General features: G+C 43.1%; 1 protein-coding gene across 3 annotated transcripts in view; it reads left to right on the top strand.

Moving 5' to 3' along the window:
• The window catches only part of LOC121269811 (synaptic vesicle glycoprotein 2B-like), a 53,430-nt gene that overhangs the window by 24,860 nt on the left and 5,363 nt on the right, over positions 1-23,207 (top strand). For 2 of the 3 annotated variants that reach the window (XM_041174778.1, XM_041174776.1), the window contains exons 4-10: positions 348-481; positions 1,990-2,079; positions 2,801-2,911; positions 5,943-6,031; positions 8,573-8,737; positions 9,781-9,914; positions 12,941-13,147. In XM_041174778.1, the coding sequence (XP_041030712.1) occupies positions 348-481; positions 1,990-2,079; positions 2,801-2,911; positions 5,943-6,031; positions 8,573-8,737; positions 9,781-9,914; positions 12,941-13,147 (930 nt within the window). Of the gene's footprint in view, positions 1-347; positions 515-1,989; positions 2,080-2,800; positions 2,912-5,942; positions 6,032-8,572; positions 8,738-9,780; positions 9,915-12,940; positions 13,148-23,207 lie in introns of those variants that run through there. The other variant, XM_041174777.1, reaches the window with a different exon arrangement.

Raw genomic sequence — 23,207 nt, forward strand, 5'->3', positions numbered from 1 at the left:
TTTAGTATTCGGTCTTTCTCACTTCCTCCTCCTTACAGTTATCTGAAAGTGAACACTACTGAGTTGCTCCCTTCCAGGGTCAGTATTTGGCTGGCATTTGCTGTTCAGGCTTAGACATAAAGAACTGTTAGGCAGACAAGGTAATGCTGGAGCCTGTGAAGCTGTATCCTAGCCAATGCCTTCAGAAGATGGAGGGGCAAGAAAACTGACATGAGGCAAATCATACCAGTGGAATTCTGAGGTCAGAGTTGACAGAGCAAGGACTACCAGCCACTCTTTTTCTTTGCTTACGCTGGTACATGTGGCAGTGTTGTTTTACCCAACTGTTGTCTTTCTGTCTGTTGCAGGCTGGGGTTTCAGCATGGGCACATCCTTTCAGTTCCACAGCTGGCGCTTATTTGTCGTAGTGTGTGCCCTGCCAAGTCTCTCTTCCCTAATTGGCCTCCTGTTCATGCCAGAAAGCCCACGCTACTTACTAGAGGTGAGACAACCAGCAACATAGAAGCTGCACCTGGTATGTTACTTCCAAGGAAAGGCAACCCAACCCACTGTGGATATGTTGATCCTTGAAAAACTTTCACTTAATCTCTTGAGGTTGAGCTCTTCCATGTTGCCCATTAAAATATATTTAACTTATGCCAAAATTTATCCTATCGGAAAATCTACATATTCATGGAGCATGGATTGGCGATGGGGATACTGTGTTGTAGATCACAACCTCCAGATGAAGTTCCCATTGAGCACAGCTCCCCACTGGAAGCACAGGACTGCGGAATCATTCATTAAAATCCACTGTGAGGTGTCAACGTCTCGCAAAGCGTAGCAGAGCAGAGAAGGTTAAGAGGAGATTTGATTAAGGGTTTTTATAAAGTTAAACAGAAGAAACTGTTTCCACTGGCAGGAAGATCAGTAACCAGAGGACACAGAATTAAGATGATTGGCAAAAGAGCCAGGGGTGACATGGGAAATACCCTGCCTGAAAAGTTAGTGGAAGCAGATTCAGTCGTAACTTTCAAAAGGGAATCAGATGAATTCTGGATGGGAAAAGATCTACAGGGTGTCGGGAAAAAGCAGGGGCGTGAGACTAATTGAACAGCTCTTTCAAAGAGCTGGCAAAGGAACAATGGACTGAACAGCCTCCTTCTGTGCTGCCTCATTTTTTGATTCCTTGAGATTCATTTGGTATGATGAGTTAGACACGAAGCCTGTGGTGACTGCTTGCCCACTGGAGGTTGAGTTAGGCATAACTTCCAGCCAATCCTTGGTTGCACTCTTGTCCACATTTCCTGCGACAGGCAGGTGGGCACCGCATGCCATTTATAGGACCACTGGCCGCCCGACCTGGATGGGTGGAAGGATACTCATTATGATACTTTGCCAGAAATCTAGTTTTTAAGGATGTAGAGCGTGATGATACTTTTGCGAGGCAGGCTATATTTTAGTCTTCTGAATGGTGCTGCCACGATGCACAATTGTCAAAGAACTTACAAAAATGGGATCCTTGAGGCCTTAAAGGGTGACTCCTTTAAGCTTTGAGTTTCAGGTCGCTGAGCAGGAATTTGATGGAAAGGTGGCTGAAGAAAGAGGCAGCTTTGAGGAGGCTTTTCAATTAGAGGAGAGCTGAAAAAATGCTGAGAGGTTCATGAGCAATGTTCCACAGTTGAGGGGCAATTGATGAAAGAAAGCACTGCCACCATTAATGAAGAGGAGGGAGTGGGCAATGTACAGTAGACCAGAGTCGGAAGAAAAAGCGATTCAAGATGGGACATATGGTTACAGGAGGTTTCAGAGGTTGGGAAGGTGGAGTCATGGAGAGAGAGGGTAGAGTGGCCACTGAAGGTCAATAAGAACAGGTTGATAGATGAGCTAGGACTGGAACCAGTTGGCAAGTCCTTAAAGCAACAACAAGAGAAGCAAACAGGCTGATCCCCTGTTAGCTTTGATGATAATTCAGATTTCTAAGGACTATTTTTTATTTCTGCTTAATAGATTGGGAAGCATGATGAAGCCTGGATGATTCTAAAACAGATTTACGATACAAACATGAGGGCCAGAGGACACCCTGAAGCTGTCTTCACGGTGAGCTGAAAGCAAATTGAATTCGATAATTTAAAAAATTCCCTTTTTCAATTTTTTTTGCTGTAATCTTCTTCCTCCTCATTTTTAATTTTTCCCATATCAGTTATTGTTGTCCTAAGGGTCAGCGATTTAAGGCCCAAGCCTCCACCAGCCTGTCTGTGGGACTGCCTGAGATAATTTGCCTTCTGATCTCTCTCTCTCTTTCCCTTTCATTCTGTTCATCGCTCCCTTGTATCCCTCTCACTCCCTCTCCTCCCCCACCCTCTCTCTCTATTTGCTTTCTCTCCCATATCCGTCTTTCTTCCGCCTTATTCTATCATTTCTTTATCCCGCTCGATTACCTCTTTTTATCACTCTTTGTCTTTCCTCTTGACTCCCTGCTCTTCCTTTGCTTTCGTCCTCTCTCCTCTTTCCCCAGTCTTCCCATCCTCATCTCTCCCCTCTCTCTTTCTAATGCCAATCTCACTCTTTTTCTTCTCTCGAACTGTAACTCCCCTTTTTCTCTTACATTCTCACAGTTTCTCCCTCTTTCATCATCCATTAATAATCAGATCTGAGAAACCAAGCCTTCTCAAGTGAAGACCAGCAAGTCTAAACCTGACTAATATAACTTCAGGAAATATTTCTGCAACATGTTGTTCCTTAACTCAGCTAAGAGCAGGGAGGGAGAATGGAAGAATATTAGCAGCAATGAGCAAATACAAACTTTAATGTTTTTCAGGTTTCCCATATAAAAACCCCAATACAAATGGATGAATTCATCGAGATTCAGAGCTCAACTGGAACTTGGTTCCAGCGTTGGTTGGTCAGGATCATGACTGTTGTGAAGCAGGTCTGTATGAATCAAACACACTAAGACACAAAGCCTTCTCGCCTATTTATTATTCAGGGACCTGCAGGAGAGATAACTGCTCCCAATGACTGATTTTAATCTTAAACTTTAAAAAAGCAAATTATTTGGGGAAGCGAAAGATCCCAGCAGAGTTATGTATTACTGTAACCACAATATCTTCCCATGAAGGTGAATCAGCATCATGTTTATCTCAATGTGAATTGTGTCCTCATTTGGCTTGTGTGCCAAGGAGAGATGGACTGGCTCTTCATCTCATTGTTGTCTGTGAGAATTTGTTCACAGCACCATTTGCCTATAGAACAGCAGGTATTGCACTTGAAAAGTAATTGGTTATATAGGAAATGTTTTATTTCTAAGTGAAAGAAAACAAACACTTGCATTTATATATTTCACAACCTCAGGACATCCCAAACTATTTTACAGCTAAATAAGTACTTTTTGAAATGTTGCAATGTAGGAATTGTGGCAGTAGCCAATTTACACAGCAAGCTCCCACAAACAGCAATGTGATAATGACCAGATAATCTGTTTTAGTGATGTTGGTTGAGAGACAAATATTAGTTCAGGACACAACCCTGCCCTTCTTTAATAAAGTGCTATGGGATTTATCTACATCTGCCTTAGAGGGCAGGCAGGGCTCTAGTCTAAACTGTTACCTGAAGGACAGCACTGCACTCCTGCAGTACGGCACTGAACTGTCAGTTTGGGTTACACACTCAAGTCTCTAGAGTGGGACTTGAACCTACAACCCTTTGTCATCAGGGCTGAGAGTGCTACTGACCCAACCATGGCTGACACCCAATAATGAGCAAGTATTTTCATTTATATAATACCACAAATCTTCTGTAAGATCCTGGCTGGGATGAAGAGGACCAGCAAGTTAGAATGGTGCTAATTAAAATAAAATGGATATGCCACAGGAGTAGGACATTTCCATTTTGCCATTTAATTAGATTATGGCTATTCCGCCCTCCAACTCCACTGATCCACATCCCTTGATCACCTTAGGTGATTTGGTTATTTTAAATTTTATTTGAACCCGCAGCTGAGCTTTGTGCCACTATTGGTTATTAAGATGTTCTTTATAACCCTATAGCCAGACTTTGTAACCCTGCCAATTGTCAAATGAGGCTAAAACTGCTGAATCCCATTTTGATAGGATTTTCCGGTCCAGCCGGCAACAATTCCTGCCACAGGCAGGACCTTAAATCCCCGAATTGGTTACCTGTTAAAGCATTACACTGATAGATAACTACACCCCACCTTGATGATATCATGACATCACATGACCAATGTTTCCATTCATTCACTAACAAGGACGGCGTTTATTGCCCATCTCTTGTAGTCCTTGAGAAGGTGGTGGTGAGCTGCCTTCTTGAACCGCTGCAGTCTCTGTGGTGTAGGTACACCCACAGTGCTGTTAGGGAGGGAGTTCTAGAAATTTGACCCAGCGCCAGTGAAAGAACAGCAATATTTCCAAGTGAGGATAGCGAGTGACTTGGAGGGGAACTTCCAGATGGTGGTGTTCCCATCTGTCTGCTGCCCTTGTCCTTCTAGATGGTAGTGGTGGTGGGTTTGGAAGGTGCTGTTGAAGGAGCCTTGGTGAGTTCCTGCAGCATATCTTGTAGATGGTACACACTGCTCCCACTGTGTGTCGGTGGTGGAGGGAGTGAATGTTTGTGGATGGGGTGCCAATCAAGTGGGCTGCCTTGTCCTGGATGGTGTCAAGCTTCTTGAGTGTTGTGGGAGCTGCACTCACCCAGGCAAGTGGGGAATATTCCATCACACCCCTGACTTGTGCTTTGTAGATGGTGGACAGGCTTTGGGGAGTCAGGAGGTGAGTTACTCGCCACAGGATTCCCAGCCCCTGACCTGCTCTTGTAGCCACAGTATTTATATGGCTGGTCCAGTTCAGTTTCTGGTCAATGGTAACCCCCAGAGGTTGATCTGCCAAATATAAGTGAGGGGCTTAGTAAGCCATTACAAAAGGCAGTTAAGGGTTAACCACATTGCTGCTGGTCTGGAATCACATGTAGGCCATGCTGGGAAAGGGCAGCAGATTTTCATCCCTAAAGGGCCGTAGTGATCCAGATGTTTTTTTTTACAAGTTTCTTTATTTTCATGGTGACCATTACTGACTCTAGCTTTTTATTCCAGATTTGTTTGACTAATTGCTCTTATAGAATCCCCAGGTGCCATGGTGGAATCTGAATTTATATCTACAAGCCTTCAGTCCAGGCCTTTGGATTAATAAAAGCAAAATACTGCAGATGCTGGAAATCTGAACTCAAAGCAGAAAATGCTGGGAAAACACAGCAGGCCTGTGGAGAGAGAAACAGAGTTAATGTTTCGAGTCCATATGGCTCTTCTTCTTGGATTTCTGGCCCAGTAACGTAACCGCTGTGGTGGGTTGGTTAGCTCAGAGGGCTAGTGTGTGGATTGGGTTACCACCAACAGCACAGGGTTCAGGTCTCAATTCCAGCTGAGGGAGACTTAGGGTCTTCGTCCTTGCCCTACCTGTGGTTTAAAAAAATCACAGCACTTTGCTGTGGTTTAGCAAATAATCGATAAAGGATCTACCATCTGATAGAGACCTCAGGAATAAGAGAATGTAATCACCATGCTACTGTTTTCTCATGAAGTACAAGTATACAACTTATCAGATATATGTTTTGTACTTTGCAACATTGCTGGTTGATAGCATCCCGTAGTGACATTGTAAATTGCACCGACCAGTTTATCACAGCCATCCTGCATTTACTCTACCTTTTTGTCCATGGTTTATATTAAGACTGCTGATATGATTCAAATGTAAGTCATTGGAATTGCCACTCCAAAGGCCCATCTTTAAGATAAACAGCACCTCAGTGTCTCTGAGACTGTCACCTAATGAAGGTTTGGCAGTACAATACTTTTCACTCACTGATTGAGGTGTGATGTAGCAGTTATGGGACAGCAGGTGAATGTCCATGAGTAATTCTCTGACATTAGAGTTCTGATTATTTTTCAGGTTTGGCAGAACATGTTGCTTTGTTTTACACCCAAGTACAGGATGACGACTCTGTTCCTGGCAGTGGTTTGGTTCACCTTGTCCTTCAGGTTAGTGCTGAGATATCTACTGTGAGAAATGATTCAGTCTTTTATTTTGATGTGTTCTTGGGAATTGAATTGTATACCGCACTGTCAGCAGGAAACCAGTGATGTACAGATAAAAGCAAAATACTGCAGGTGCTGGAAATCTGAAACAAAAACAGGAAATGCTGGAGAAACTCAGCAGGTCTGACAGCATCTGTGGAGAGAGAAACAGAGTTAACGTTTCGGGTCTGAATGCCCTGAAGAAGGATCGTACAGACTCGAAACATTGACCTTGTTTCTCTCTCCACAGATGCTGTCAGACCTGCAGAGTTTTTTCCAGCATTTTCTGTTTTTGTTTCAGTGATGTACAGAGTTAGCTTCCATCTGCCCCTTCAAACGTAAAGGCTGGAATTTTCCAGCCCCCCCCCCCCACCCCCACCGTGGCGGGTTTCCCGCAATGAGGCCGGCGAGCTATCGAAATCTCCGTTCACCAGGAGATCCTGCAGGCATGAGAGGCTGGAAAATTCCAGCCAAAGAGAAAAGAGAAGACTGAGGGGATGGCCTGATAGGGTTCTTCAAGATTATGAAAGGGTTTGATAAAGTAGTCAAAGAGAAGGTCTTTCCATTTGTGGGCAAGACCAGAACTAGGGGCCATAAATATGAGATACTCACTAATAAATCCAACAGTGAATTTGAGAGAAACTTCTTTGTTGATAAGTGTGGTTAGAATGTGAAACTCACCACCACAGGGAAGAGTTGTGGCAAATAGTATAAACGTATTCAAGGGGAAGCTAGATAAGCAAGAAGGAGAAAGGAATAGAAGGGTATGTTAATGGGGTGAGATGAAGAGGAATGGGAGGAAGCTTGTGTGGAGCATAAACACCAGCATGGACCAGTTGGGCCAAAGGGCCTTTTTCTGTGCTGTAAATATTTTGTAATACTTGCGGGCCAGAGGCCACACAATTAGATTTAGAATAAAGCTCCTTCTCCATTCTGCCATTAGGAGCTCTTAGTTTAATAACATACAAAAGAACGTCCCCTTAGACTGTCCAGGCAGATGCTTGTGGGTCAGGTATAGCACGGATTAGATGCAATGCAAAGCTTCCTTGATGCTGCAGCATCAAATCTCCTGTGTCAGGTATAGCATAAGTTAGATGCAGGTAAAATTCTCTTTGTTCTGCATCCATTGCTTTCATTTTCAGAGAACTGCTTCCTACTGCACCAGTGTGATGTTTTCCATTTCTCATGCCAACTATCTTGTTGCTAATTTAATGCCAATTAGTGCCAAATTAGAGACAGTTTGTGCTATGTGCCCATTAGGACCCAGATTGAGTTTGATCAGAACTCCTTTCAAGTTGGACCTTTGAAGACAGTGGGAAGGGAATTGTCATCCATTATTCTGGCTGAATGTGAATGTCAGCCTTCTGTGTGAAAAAGAAACATGATATTTGCCCAGGGTTCACATAAAATCTTCTTATAACCTTCCTGTCCTTAAAGAGCATAAGAATCACACAACTCACACAACAGTAATTGGCAGAAACAATGAAAAATGCACAAAAAATAATGGAAAGGTTTGTGAATTGACTATCAATTAAGAAAGCTCGGACGAATCCTTTTGAATAAAATCTGGTGGGAAAAGATAATGGACTGTATAATGGAGCCTCAGATAGCAGAATCATTGAAGCTTACAGTGCAGAAGGCAGCCAGTCAGCCCATCACGTTTGTGCTGGCTCTTTGAAAGAAGTCATACATAATCTAATGCTATTAAGTTTACTATCTCTGCCTTTCAAGAGCAGTTGAACCTGTGATTATTTCCTAACTGGTTTTATTCGCTAGAGGAAGCTGTCACAGGATGATAACCTTTGCCCTTCCCAATCTGCAGAAGGTCGTCACAAAAGAGGCTTGGCAACCCCTTCCACTGGTCTTTTCTAGAAAGCCATGGGAAGACAGGAAGGCAGGTGGATAAGTAGCTAGAATGAGAGATGGTGTGACGAGTTTTGATTTCAGTTCAGTGAGGAAACAGAAAGGAGGAAGAGCGTGGGCTTATGCATTTGGATTTTTGAAACAAGAGAGGAAAGCTCAGAGGGGAACAGACCCCAGCGTCAATAGCAGGAGAGTAGTTGAGTCTAAGTTGAGAGGAGGTTCAGCTACCAGAGAACACCTTTCATAATTGATAAGCTCCCCATGCAACGTCTGCTACACAGCAATCCGCATTTGGAGATGATCTCTACTTTGAAACTTCAGAAAAATAGACACAATATATTGTCACAATTTTCACAAATTAATAATCCAAGTCAACTAATATGTAGAATGAATTACTGATCCCAGACTGTTCATGTCGTGGATAAGCCTGGAAAGCTAGTTAGGGTCTGGAGTTTTCATTTAACAGAATCTTCCAGTCTCTTCTAGTTAAAATATTCATTCTTTGGTTCCTTTTCTATAAATGGAAGATGGACTAATGATTGGGCAGCTCATGTCACATGGGATTGGGCCATTAACTAAGAAGTAATGAATTTTGGAATTGTATGTTGAACCCTATTCAGTTTGGCCTCTGCTCTTGTTCAGCTACTATGGACTGACAGTGTGGTTCCCGGACATGATCAAGTACTTTCAAAATGAAGAGTATGAATCCAAAATGAAGACATTTCATCAGGAGCGAGTTGAAGACTTCACATTTAACTTCACACTGGAGAATCAGTTTCATACAGAGGGAGAATACATCAATGTCAGGTGAGCCTATATAGAATGTCAGGCCAGAACAGTTTGACAACTATCAACCCAACCTACTCCACAAAAGAACTCCAATTGGATTATGCATAGCACATTTCAGGATCTCTATTACCTTGTACAACACAATATAGTCTAGAACATCCTAGTCTGTGTATTGTATTGCGTTTAACATGTTTGTTATCCTGTATTTAATATCGGAGTAACCAGACATGCATAAATGTGTTGTTTTCTATTTCTTTGATCAACTGTTGCACCACAAAATCACACCATAAAATCTCACATGGTAAAAGCTCACAGCAAAATCTCACTGAAAAAAATCCCACTGCAAAATTCCATGACAAAGGTTGAGTGACTGCCCCAAGAGACCTAACCAGGGAATCATTGATTCGCCAATCGCAGATATTTTTCTCACTTCTTTGTAGCTCATCTCATCTCAGTAGTGGCAGCTCATACCTGATGTCGCTCAATCAGATCTAGGATCTGTGCGGCAGAGTGTTTTATACTAAATCATGAATTAGTATTGGCAGCATTTGGAGGGAGTGCCAACAAACAGCACAAGGACAAAGAGATTATGACAAAGAATTTGTACATGACTACCATCTACATTTTTGACAGCCCTAATGTGGAAAGACTGTTACCATTACAGAGAGTGTACAATGGCGATTCACTGGGATTATCCCAAGGATGGGAAACTACAAGGAGAGATTTGCAATACTGAGACAGAGAAGGCTGAGGAGGTTCTTTAAAATTATGAATTGTTTTGACAGATTGAATAGGGAAATATTATTTTACCCTTTTTGGGAGTCAGTGATGAGAGACTCATCATTTTAAAGTTGTCACAAAGCAAGAGGTAAGAGATTTTTGCTACAGAGAGAGTGGTTAGAGCATGGACTGCAATGCCACAAGATGTGGTTGAGGCCATTACATCTTTATAAGGAAAGTGTAAATTAAAACACCAAACTGCGTATGATCCATTACGTGACACAGTGTGTGTAATATCCCAACCTGTGTATTTTTCTAATTGCCACTTTATTTCTGGACAGATTCATTGGGATTAAATTCAAATCTGTGACCTTTGAAGATTCCCTGTTTGAGGAATGCTACTTTGAAGATATCACATCAACAAACACTTACTTCAAGAACTGCACTTTTACAGCGACTATCTTTTATAACACAGGTCAGTCTCTGAGGGCATTGGCACTCTCGTCTATTTAAACCACTGTTTTAACAGAAGATCTGGGGTGGGGAGTGATAGTTGTCTCCATTTGCCAATGGCACAAGGAGATTTCCCATTCCACACTCATGCTGACTTTATTGTAATGTTAGCAAATGGAATAAAGTAGCTCCTCTACTTTATCAAGACCCATGCTAACTCAGACTATATTACCATTTTTCCACTCTGATTTTTCTCCCCATCCCTGAAGGTGTTGATTCTTGCTGGTACTGCCAACCCTTAGATACCAGGTTCTTACAACCATACTCCACATGCGAGTCTAGTTGGTAACTGTCCACAGTGATGAAGAGGTACCATTTGTGAGTGGTAGGGTCAGGGCAACGTTCAGTGGCTGGAACCCCAGCTGACATTTTCTCCCACCCACCCACCAGCCTTCTCAGGCGAAGGAAAGCTGGGCCCAGCTGGAACACCTCAGCTGCCTTTCTGCCTGAGTTCAGAGAACTTTTTAATTATTCAATCATGGAATATGGGCGTCACTGGCAAGGTCAGCATAACTTGCCTATCGCAGTTGCCCTTGTAGAGGAGATGGTGCGCTTTCTTCTTGAAGCACTGCAATCTTTGAGGTGTAGGTAAACCTGCAGTGGTGTTAGGCAGGGAGTTCCAGGATTTTGACCCAGCGATGATGAAGGAACTGCAATATGTGTCCAAGTCAGAATCGTGTTTGACTTGGAGCTGATGGTGTTCCCATGCACCTTGTCCTTCTAGATGGTGGAGGTTATAAGTTTGGGAGGTGCTGTCGTAGAGGCAAATTTATTATTCTCTTCAACCACACCTTGTCAAAATAAGCTTCTAATGTGATAACCCTTATTACAATATTACAGCCTGGAGATGCCACCATTTAACATTCTCGTTTCAAATTCCTCTCTCTGCTTTTTAAATTAAACCGTTTAACACCACAATTAAAGTAGAGGAGAGAGCAATTTACTCTTAGGTGTGTAATAGTGTCCCTGACAGACATCTTATGAATTATGTTTTAACTCTATTTCTAATTCAGCTCAGTTTTAAGATAAGATGGACCACAATGATAAAGAAAGCACAAAATATGACATAATTAAAAATGGCAGCAATTATTAATTTTCCAGGCAGATTTGATTATATCTCTGTCACTTCACAAAACAACGCAATTAATTTTTAACAGGTGGTATGGCTTATGATGTCTGTGTCAACCTAATAGGTTTTGCTCCACTTGACTTGGGCTTCATCTCAGAAGGCGAAAAAGTTAAACAATTCCTTAAATCTTTGTCCTTTTTCCAATATTCCAATAGCCCTAATTTAAATAAAAGGTGAGATTTTCCTGTGTCTGGATCTACAGTGGTGGACCAGCCTAAATGCTGTGGATGGAGGAAAACTGGACAAGGGACAGAGACATGGAGAGAAGGGGAGTTGAAGAGGGAGCAGCATCAGCAGTGTTAGAGGTGGATGGGACAGAGAGAGGGAGACAGAGGCAGGCAGAGAGAGAGGGAAAGAGAGAGTGAGGCAACTTTAGCATGTTAGAAAAAAGAAGAAAGGGGAGAGGACCAGTGACTTCAGAGTGAGGGACAGAGAGGGCAATATGTGTGAGAGGGTGTCATTAACAATCTTAAAGAGACAGGCCAGGTCAAGAAAACAGATTTTTTTCTTATTCTTCTACACTTCTCCGATTTTTTTCTGGTGAGATTTTATCTTTATTGAGATGAGGAATGTCTGTAGTGGCAAGTGGAACAGCTTTTTCGTTTTGGGCAGCCCATTATTGGCTTCCAGCTCTCCCAGATCTAGTGCAGCAGAACTCAGATTTAGAATCGTGTGCCCCTGCACACGATCTCATCTAATGATTCCAGAGATGTTACATCACAGGAGACATTCAGAATGGTGCTCCCCCTACACTACCCCAGAAAGGTTGTTGTAATCCAGTTGGGGACCAGTAACTTTTTGTTTAAAGTAGACAAAGTTTGAAATCCCAGCTACCCACTAGGAGAATAAAACCACAAGTTTCCAGTGTTTTAAACGCAAAATGAACTTTACAATACAAAGTCAGAAAAGTAAAACAGTTTACAATGTCTATTCATACTCTTAACATTCAGAATTAACATGAGGTAAATATGAATTAACAGGCAAACTGTGGTCAAACACTGCACATCAAATGGCAGATATGACCAAGTCAAATCCCACGGATTTCTCAGCAAACCACCCAGACATTGGTTTGTTAAAACTCTGTTTCCCTTATGAGGAATTTCAACTCTTCACTTTCGAAGATCTAGCCTCTGAATTCCCTCAAGAGCCGCTCTGACTCAGTCTGCCTCAATGACTGCTCACCCACTGGTGGTTCAGTCTCTCTTCCTGAGACTGCGTTCCATGGGATTCACATAGCTGCACTCCTCCTCTAATTACTGGCACGATTTCAACTCTTTCACAGGCTGCTAGCTTCACTAATCTGACACTGCCCCTAAGCCTCTCAAGACTCCAGTCTCTCAGCTGCACCGAGCTACAAATGGCTCCCAGGGCTTTTCCTGAGCCCTAACTGCCTGGAGCCTGCTAACAGCAACACCATTTCAGTATGGTCTCTTCCTTGCTGTAGCACTCCCGCTCTCCCAACAAACACACAGATAATTTGAAACCAGAGGAGCTTCTTAAGCTCCACCCATCCCCATGCTGATATAGTTTGATCTGGCCTCTCCTTAAACTGATCTCCAAGCCAATTTTCCCTCCATTACAAGTTCTCCAGCTGAGTAATCCCATCTGATTTTTTATCGTTCCATCTCTTCCAGCCCCTAACCCCTTAAGTCAAAGCAGTCCCGACCTTTTATGTGTAATCGAATCCAAGCATTTATCCTATTTTCTACAGTAATCTTCCCAGAACTAAACAATAGCTCTAAAACATTAACATGAACCATGAACTAGTTATTTGTCACAGAGTGTCTTCACCCTCATTGCAGAAGGTCAGCCCTTGATGACACATGTCATCACACTGAACTCTTGTTTTTTATTTCCAGATCTCTTCAAGACAAGATTTGCTCACAGCAGGTTTATAAATAGCACTTTCCTCCACAATAAGGAAGGCTGCCAGATTGACTTCAGTGATGATGCTGAAACTGCCTTTCTTACTTACTTGGTCAGTTTCCTGGGGTCCTTGGCTGTGTTGCCGGGAAACATTGTGTCCGCACTGTTTATGGACAAGTTTGGAAGGATTAAGATGATTGGTGAGTAGTCATTGACAAACTCATAAAAAAAAATTAATCTTTTGTCATGAAGGAGGAAGGGGGAGAGCTGAAAGAGACTTGCGAAAATAGTTGACTTGTTGCTTACTATGTGACAGATTGGAGATGATGCGGCGATGTTTATTTCGATTACAGAGTAATAGGAATAGTCATAGAGCTGTTATGGCACAAAAGGAGGCCATTCAGCCCATCGAGTCCATGCTAGTCCTCTGTAGAGCAATCCAGTCAGTCCCAACCTCCCGCTCTATCCCTGTTGCCCTCTATTCCCCTCAAGTGCTCATCCAATTTCCATTTGAAGTCATTGATCGTCTCCGCTTCCACCACCCTTATAGGCAGCGAGTTCCAGGTCATTCACTGCATGAAATGGTTTTTCCTCACTTTCCTCCCCGTATCTCTTGCCCAAAGCCTTAAATCTATGTCCTCAAGTCCTTGCAGCTCAACTAATGGGAACAACTTTTCTTTGTCTATCTCACCTAAACCTGTCATAATCTAGTACATCTCAGATCTCCCCTCAAACTTCTTTCCTCCAAGGTGAATAATCCAATTTCTGCAACCTCAGCTTATTGCTAAGTTCCCTCATCTCGGAAGCCATTCTGGTAAATCTCCTTTGTACCTGGTCAAGGGCTTCAACGTCCTTTTTAAAGTGTGGTGATGAGAAGTACTCTAATTGTGTCCTAACCATAATCTTATAAAGGTTCAGCATAACCTCCCTGCTTTTTACTTAATACCTCTATTTATGAAGACCAAGATCCCATATGCTTTGCTACCAACTCTCTCACTATATCTGGCCACCTTCAAAGATCTATGCACATGAAACCCCAGCACGATCTTTAGAGCTGTACCATAAAGTGTATATTGCCTCTCCCTATCCTTTCTGTAAAATGCACCACATCACATTTCTCTGTATTAAACCCCAGCTGACATTTGCCTGCTCATTCTGCCAGCCTATCTATGTCTTGTTGCAATCGTTTGGTATCATTCTCACTATTTGCTACTCCAAGTATGGCCTCATTGACAAAATTTGAAATTTTATCCTGTATTCCAATATCTAAGTCATTTATATGTGTGTGTATATGTGTGTATATATATATATATATATATATATATATATGTATATGTATGAAAAAGAAGTGATCTTAGCACTGACTCTTGGGGAGTACCGCTGTCAACCCTTCTCCAGTCTGAAAAAACAGCCAATTACAATGACTCATTGTTTTCTGTGCTTGAGTCAGTTTTTTTATCCAAGCTGATGCTGACCTTCGTATTCCATAAACCTCAATTTTGTTAGCCAGCTTTTTATGTGGTTTCTTGTCAAATGTTTTTTCAAATTCACATAGACAACATCCACTACATTCCCTTCATAAACCTTCTCTGTTACTTCATCAAAAATTCAATTAAGTTAGCCAAACACGACCTGCCATTGACAAATCCACACTGGCTCTCCTTCCTTAACTCAAGCCTCGTCAAGTACTTGTTCATTTTAACCCATTATTGTTTTTAAAATCTTACTCACCACTGATTAAACAGATCGACCTGTAGTCGCCAGTCCTTAAACTTTTTCTTGTAGGTTAGATGTTAGATGATTCTTCTCCTAGTGAATACCGAGCCTTTGGAATTAATTGCTGGCTTGTGTGGTGGGTGCTGGTGCTCTCCATGCCTTCAAGAGGAAGCTGGACTGAGATTTATTGTCCATGGAACTATTTTCTGCTTTTTTTTTTTGTTGCCAGTCTCAGAGATTATAGGCTAGGTAGGGCTGGGTGTTTTGGGGTGGCTAGGGGGCAAGAAATAAGTTTGGTGGAAGATTCATGAAAATTCTGGAGAAACAACAAAGCGTGTGCTGACATTGATTTTCCAGAGTTCCCGTGGATCTTCTCAGAAATAGGGGAATCCCTTGAGAAGCTCAGCTTCAAGGTGATTAAAATGTTGGTTATAATGCCTGTGTTTTTGAGCCCAAATTCTGGGAGGTCAGACTGAAGCTGTTAAATTGCCCTGGGAGGGCAACAGCTGGAGTGTTGCTTGATGCAGCAAAATGCTGGGCCTAGAGGTAGAAATGGGTAATAAATGCTGGTCGTTAACGATTGCCACAAGTTACCACAGGCACCTTTGCATGGAATAGGACCAGTTTTTGGGTTTGAGTCCAAACACTGAACTTTGGCAGACTATTTGGCAATGGGAGGATATCACAACTCAATCACAATCTGTTCCTATTTGATGTTTATACACATGCATTTTTCAGCAGGAATCACAGGAGCAGGAGTCCTGGATGCTTTATCTTTTCATAACACGCTGAAATTATTCTTTGATTCATTTTTTTTCTCTGTGTCTTTCTCGTTAATCATCTGTCTCCATTGGAATCCCTGAGAGACTTGTGCAAATCAAGGATGCACAATAGGGTATAAGGAAGGCTTTAGATGCAGTGGTTCCTGGAGAAATGATATGCATTTTGAGTAAGGTGTTGGAGGGCACCTGATGACCATGGAACTGTATCCCCAGCATGAGTTGTGTATTTTCAGGAGAGAAGGGAAGTGAACAGGAGGGAGCTGCTGGATGGAGATGAACTGTGAGGAACAAGTAAACTGGGACTCTTCACCTTCGAAGAGGGAGCTTGATGGAGGTTTGGCAGATACTGAACAGGGTATAAAAAGTAAACCCAGGACAATACTTTTGGAGAATATGCAGCAGAAAAAAACAAAGGACTGCAGTTCCAGGGCTGAAAGGGCAAAGCTAGTCAGAATGATGAAGTGTGGTGAACAGATAGAACCAGTTTGATGGGTGGACTCCATGTTACCTCATTTAGGTAATGTTAAGGCAAAGGCACTTGGAGTGTTCAGGGAGAAGCTCCTAAAACCTGTTCTAGGTGGGAGGAGAGGAAACAACAGTGGTCTTTGAAACAGTGCCAGAAACTAGTAACTCACTAGGCAATCATTCTCCTGCAGAAGGTGAACAGGATTTGAACAATGTATATTTTCATATCCTGGAATGCAATTCATAGTTTTTTTTATTCATTCATGGGATGTGGGCGTCGCTGCAATTATTGCCCGTCCCTAACAGCCCTTTAGAAGGTGGTGGTGAACCGCCTTCTTGAACTGCTGCAGTGCCTATGGTGTAGGTACACCCACAGTGCTGTTAGGGAGGGAGTCCCAGGATTTTGACCCAGCATCAGTGAAGGAATGACACTATATTTCCAAGTCAGGATGGTGAGTGACTAAGAGGGGAACTTCCAGGTGGTGGTGTCCTCATGTGTCTGCTGCCCTTGTCCTTCTACATGGTAGCGGTTGTGGGTTTAGAACATGCTGTCTAAGGAGCCTTGGTAAGTTCCTGCAGTGCATCCTGTAGATGGTACACACAGCTGCTACTGTGCATCGGAGGAAGCAAATGTTTGTGGATGGGGTGCCAGTCGAGTGGGTTGCTTTGTCCTGGATGGTGTCAAGCTTCTTGAGTGTTGTTGGAGTTGCATTCATCCAGGCAAGCGGAGAGTATTCCATCACACTCCTGACATGTGCTTGTTGATGGTGGACAGGCTTTGGGGAATCAGGTGGTGAGTCATTCTCCACAGGATTCCAAGCCTTTGACCTGCTCTTGTAGCCACAGTGTTTATGTGACTAGTCCAGTTCAACTTCTGGTCAATGGTAACCACCCAGGATATTGATAGTGAAGGATTCAGGAATGGTAATACCATTGAATGTCAAGGGGCAATGGTTAGATTCTCTTCTGTTGGAGATGGTTATTGCCTGACACTTGCTGGCACATATGTTACTTGCCACTTGTCAGCCCAAGCCTGAATATTGTCCGGTTCTTACAGTATTTGGACATAGACTGTTTCAGTATCTGAGGAGTCATGAATGGTGCTGAACGTTGTGCAATTATCAGAGAACGTCCCCACTTCTGACCTTATGATGGAAGGAAGGTCATTGATGAAACAGCTGAAGACGGTTGGGCATAGTACACCACCCTGAGGAACTCCTACAGTGATGCCCTGGAACTGAGATGATTGACATCCAACAACCACAACCATTCTCCTTTGTTATAGGTATAACTCCAACCAGCGAAGAGTTTTCCCCTGATTCGCATTGACTCCAGTTTTGCTTGAGCTCCTTGCTGCCACACTCGGTCAAATGCTGCCTTGATGCCAATGGCAGTCACTCACACCTCATCCCTGGAGTTCAGCTCTTTTGTCTATGTTTGAACCAAGGCTGTAGTGAGGTCAGGAGCTGAGTGGCCCTGGTGGAATCCAAACTGAGCTAAGCAAGTGGCGCTTGATAGCGCTGTTGATGATCCCTTTCATCACTTTACTGACGATCGAGAGTAGACTGATGGGGAAGTAATTGACCAGGTTGGATTTGTCCTGCTTTTTGTGTATAGGACATACCTGGGCAATTTTCCACATTGCCAGGCAGATGCCAGTGTTGTGGATTTTTTTTCTTTTTTATTCAGTTATGTGATATGGCTGGGCCAGCATTTATTGACCATCCTTAGTTGCCCTTGAGAAGGTGGTGGTGAGCTGACTTCTTGAACTGCTGCAATTCATGTGGTGTAGGTGCACCCACAGTGCTGTTAGGGAGTTTCAGGATTTTGTGCTGGAACAATTTGACCAGGGGCACAAGTTCTGGAGCACATTAAATACTATTGCCAGAATATTTGTCTGGGCCCATAGCCTTTACAGTATCCAGAATTGGCTGAAGACTTGCATCTGTGATGCTGGGGACCTCCGAAGGATGCCAAGATGGATCATCCACTCAGCACTTCTGGCTGAAGGTTGTTGCAAATGCTTCAGCCATATCTTTTGCACTGATGTTCTGGGCTCACTATCTTGAGAATGAGGATATTTGTGGAGCCTCCTCCTCCAGTGAGTTGTTTAATTGTCTGCCACCATTCACGACTGGATGTGGCAGGACTGCAGAGCTTAAATCTGATCTGTTGGATGTGGAATTGCTTAACTCTGTCTATCACTTGCTGCTTTTGCTATTTGGCACGCAAGTAGTCCTGTGTTGAGCTTCACCGGATTGATATCTCATTTATGGTATGCCTAGTGCTTCTCCTGGCATGCCCTCCTGCACTCTTCATTGAACCAGGGTTGATCCCCTGGCTTGATGGTAATGGTAGAGTGGGGTATATGCTGGGCCATGAGATTACAGATTGTGGTTGAGTACAATTCTGCTGCTGCCTCATGGTTGCCCAGTTGCTAGATCTGTTCGAAATCTATCCTATTCAGAATGGTGGTAGTGACACACAACACGATTGAGGGTACCCTTAATGTGAAAATGGGACTTTGTCACTCATACTGTTACTGTCATGGACATTACAAGAAGGAGTTGGGAAGGAGAAGGGGGAGTTCAATAGGCCAGCTGTGAAAAAAGTTAACTTTCAAAGTAGATATGGCTACACACAGCAAGAACCACTGTTCTAATTTGATATTAGAGCTCTTTTGGTTGATGGATTAATCTTGCTAGACTGATAGAAAATATGTAAGAGAGGGGAATAAATGAAAAAGAAATGACAGATGCACTACTCTAAATCAATACTTTGAGCTCCTGTTAAAGAACAAATTCACTTTTTATGGCCTTGCCTTTGTAATGAAATGGCCTTTAGGTAAGAATGAGGAAGCTCTATCGGTTGATCGATTTTCTCGTTCCTTCAACTTGCGACAGATCTGAAGGCAGAGAAAAATTTCAGCCAGGCAGACCTGTTACTTTTATAATCAATTATGGCTAACATGTAGAAAGCAGTAAACCCATGAGACAGGCTTTGTCACATGGTGTTCAAATCACTGGTGAGAGAGCTGCCCTCTGCATTTTCATCATATTAAACTCGAGAGGCCGAAGTCCTCTCGATATCTGCTTTTCTCTATTCAACCTGCTAATGGAATAGAATTGAGTGGCTTTCGGACATAACGATTTCTGAAAAGGCTTTTTCTAAAGTGGGTAATTCATTAAAAAAACAGATGTGTTCTTGTTTTCATTATTCGTCTCCGCGATTCATTACCCTGTATCCTGCGCAAACACTTGCAGCCTTGGCACTGTTCTCCACGATGGGCCTTGTCATTTAGTCGGATTTCTCATTCAAAAAGTGAACGTTTACCTTGTATTTAAGTGTGTACATTGCAGCTTTGCAGAATGCAAGTTTCCGTTGTGTTTAAATTGGTCTAATGGGTAGAACCTCGCATTTATGTTGATTGGCTCACTGTTTGAGTATATTCGATCTTTAATTTTCATCACAGGCTTTTCCTTTTGGCTCCCTCAACCACGCCTCGCTTATCATTCACTTAATTGCTCCCTTTCTTTGACCAAAACCTGACCATGCTAGAGTCCTGGAAAACATTTTGCCTTTGATTTCTCTTCTGTTTGGCCTCCAGCCAATAGTTCCCTCCTGTTCACTCCTGAAAACGCACAACTCATGTTGAGGTGCAGCTTCATGGGCAACAGATGCCCTCACCCAAAATGCTTATTATTTCTCTATGAACCACTGCAACTAAAGCCTTCCTTATTCTGTATTGTGTGTGCAGCCTTGATTTGCTTAAGCCTCTTGGAGATTCCAGTCTAAGACAATTAAAGAGAAAGACACAAAAGGAAAAAAAAAAATCAAAGAATAATTTCATTGCACTGCCCTGGGTTAGGAAGAGCGGACTCGATCACTGTCCTGTGATTCCTGCTGAAAAGTGCATGTGTATAAACATCATATAGAAACAGAATGTGATTCACTTGTGATACCCTCCCGTTGACAAATAGTATGTGAAAGTTTGTTATGTGGGCTGACACCTAGAAAAAACTGGTTCTACTCCATGCAAAGGGCAGGCGGTGCCTGCGGTAACTTGAATCACAGCATGAATCAGCATTTTCAGAAGAGGAGCATTGGAAAGGGAACATACCTGTAAAGCGTATTTATCGGTGCACCACAGTGCTGCACCAGTAGCACCTGCTCCACAACGCGATTGTTAAGGTCAAAGTAATGCTCCATGCCTAATTTATAAAGCAATTTGGAAAGCAATTGGCATATAGGCCTTTACTGAAAGCAGATTGGAGCGCAAGAACAAGGAAATCTTGCTGCAATTGTATAGGGCTTTGGTGAGACCATACCTGGGGCAGAATTTTGCCCTTGGTTGGCGGGCGGGCCCCACCGGCTAGGCGGCGGGTGGGCAGCTGAACTCCGCCGCCGGAACGGGGCCCGCCGCCATTTTGAGTGGGCGGGTAAAATTAAGGCCCATCCAGCGGTCTGCCCGATGGGAAGTACTATGCGTTCCCCGTGCGGGGGGAGAGGAGGGATTCCCCAACTGTCAAAGTGCGCTGTTTCGCGCAAGTGTGCGCTGCTCCCTGAGACTAAGTGCTGTCTCAGGGAGATTAATGACATTCTAAAAAAACTTTACAAATATAAAAATATAAAAATTATTAACATGTCCCCCTAATGTGACAATGTCACACGAGATGGGACATGCTAATAAAAAGCACATAAACTTTGGACATGAAACCTCATTCGGCCAGTGGATGAGGTTTTGTGTATTATCAGAAGCCCACTGGGGCTCCTGGCCTGCCCGCCAGCCTTAAGGTTGGCCGGGCAGGGCATTTAACTACCTTAATTATCCTGTCAATGGCCTTAATTGGCCATTGACAGGTCGGCGGGCCCGCAGCTGATCGCTCTGTGTCCCCGCCTTCCTCAATATTTAAATGGACCGGGATGATGTCGGGGGTTCCTCCCAACATCATTCCGCGTCATTTTACTGTCGGCGAGCGGGCCTCGCCCCCAAATCGCCGACAGGAAAATTCAGGCCCTGGAGCCCTGTGCATAATTTTGGTTTTCATCTCTCAGGAAGGATACACTTGCATTAGAGGCAGTACAGCGAAGGTTCGCTAGATTAGCAGCTGAGTTAATTGGGCCTATAATCTCCCTGCAGTTGGCAAGACTGAGAGATGATTTCATTGAAACATACAGGATTCAGAAGGGGCTTGACAGAGTGGACATTGAGAGGTTGTTTGCTCAGGCTGGGAAATGTAAAACATGGGGCACAGACTCAGGCTGGGTGGTTGGTTATTTAGGGCTGAGATGAGGATAAATTTCTTCACTTAATGGCATGTGAATCTTTGGAATTCTCTAATCCGGAAGGTTATGGATGCTCCATTGTTGAGTATATTGAAGGCTGGGTAAGATTAGATTTTTCATTACTCAGGGATTTCAAGGAATATGGGGAGCAGGCAGGAAAGTGGAGTTGAGGCAGAAGATCAGTGAGATGCCCAGGACAGGCATGAAGATATTACAGATTTTAAAGCTATATTTTAAAATGTGGACACCAAAAGCTGTTTAAGATGGCTGTAGCATGCCACGTGCCTTGGCTATATATAGCTCCAGGTAGTCCTAAGACTCAAGCAAATATCCAGTTAAAATATAGACAAACACTGCTGCTTGTGGAATTTACACATCACTTTGTTAAGGATGGACCATCAGCAGAAAGGACTATAACATACCAACCAACTTGCCTTTCTGCTTCTCTGTGGACAATAGAGACATTGAAACTCAATGGGTGTTCGGTGATTATGAAATGGATCACATCAACCTTTTGTATTGTGATGGGTCTTCATCCCAAACGCAAAGACTTTGGTTTTCTGAAGCTCTTAGGGCCTGAGAAGCCACAATACAGGATATGTATCAGCCTAACATACCCTCTTATTTGGAAAAGGACTTTTGACTTGTAATAGGTCACATGGGTAAGGCAGCCATGTTTGTTACCTGCTTTTAAAATATAACAACTGAAGCTATTCAGGGACCGATACCATCAGAAACACTATATAAGCCATCGAACCAGCTGCAAAACAATTACGCAGCCAAGACAATATACAGCTATCCTGTGAAAGCGGGAGAAGGACCCTGCCCGCAACCTGTTTCAACTTCAAGTTCATCTGAGAGCTGACCTGCCGGCAGTTCAACTACAAGAAGCTTCGTAGCTTACTGAAAATCCTCTGCTTTTAGAAGACCTGCACTCTAGCTAAAGCATTAATTCATCCAAGAAAATACAGGCTTGCTAGGAAAGGGACTGAAATAATTCCAGATTGTTATTGTATTTCTTTATCTTCAAGATACCTGGAATGAGTGGGTTGTCTTATGAGGAAAGGCTGGACAGGCCAGTCTTATATCCACTGGAGTTTAGAAGAGTAAGAGGCAACTTGATTGAAACATAAAATCCTGAGGGGACTTGGCAGGGTGGATGTGGAAAGGATGTTTCCTCTTGTGGGAAAATCTAGAACTTGGGGTCACTGTTTCAAAATAAGGGGTCGCTCATTTAGGACAGAGATGGGGAAAAGTTTTCCCTCTCAGAGGGTTGGGAGACTGTGGAATTTTCTTCCTCAAAAGGTGGTTGAGTTAGAGTCCTTGAATATATTTTAAGGCAGAGGCAGACAGATTCTTGGGTATGCAGGAATTTGAAGTTGGGTTAAAATCAGATCAGTCATGATCTTATTTAATGGTGGAGCAGGCTCGGGAGGCTGAGTAGCCTAACCCTGCTCCTAACTCGTTTGTGCATACGTTTGCATCTAATCTTTGGGTGTGCGATAGTGTGAGTGAGACATTGTGTTTTAAACCTCCGGGGCAAGTGTGTGATAATAAATATAATCTTCCTTACTTTAAAATTCATAAAAGCTTTCTGCTGGAAATCCATTAAATCTGGACAAATCACTCTGAGGTTAAGAAAACGCACTAAACTCACAGATTTAAACACTTTGATCACAGACAACAATAAACCACATAATCTCGGTCCGTGACATCAGCCATGATTGCCCTGAATGATGGAGCAGCCTCAAGGTGCCAGATGGTCTACCCCTGCTCCTATTTCTTATAGTCTTAAATGAATGCTGTAGTATAAGGGCCTGCCACATGTAGGGTTAACATGGGACTGAGTACAATACCACCCACTCAGTGATGTAAGAGAACACCGGACCTGCACCTAGGGGTCAGTCTAGTGTTGGACAGAGCTGTGTGCACAAGCAAGAGACAACTCCTAGCTAGAACCCTATAGTTCTTGTAGTTAATAAATACTTACAGTTAACCCACTTAAGACTGC

Source organism: Carcharodon carcharias, chromosome 26 (assembly GCF_017639515.1).
Source record: "Carcharodon carcharias isolate sCarCar2 chromosome 26, sCarCar2.pri, whole genome shotgun sequence".
NCBI lineage: Eukaryota > Metazoa > Chordata > Chondrichthyes > Lamniformes > Lamnidae > Carcharodon > Carcharodon carcharias.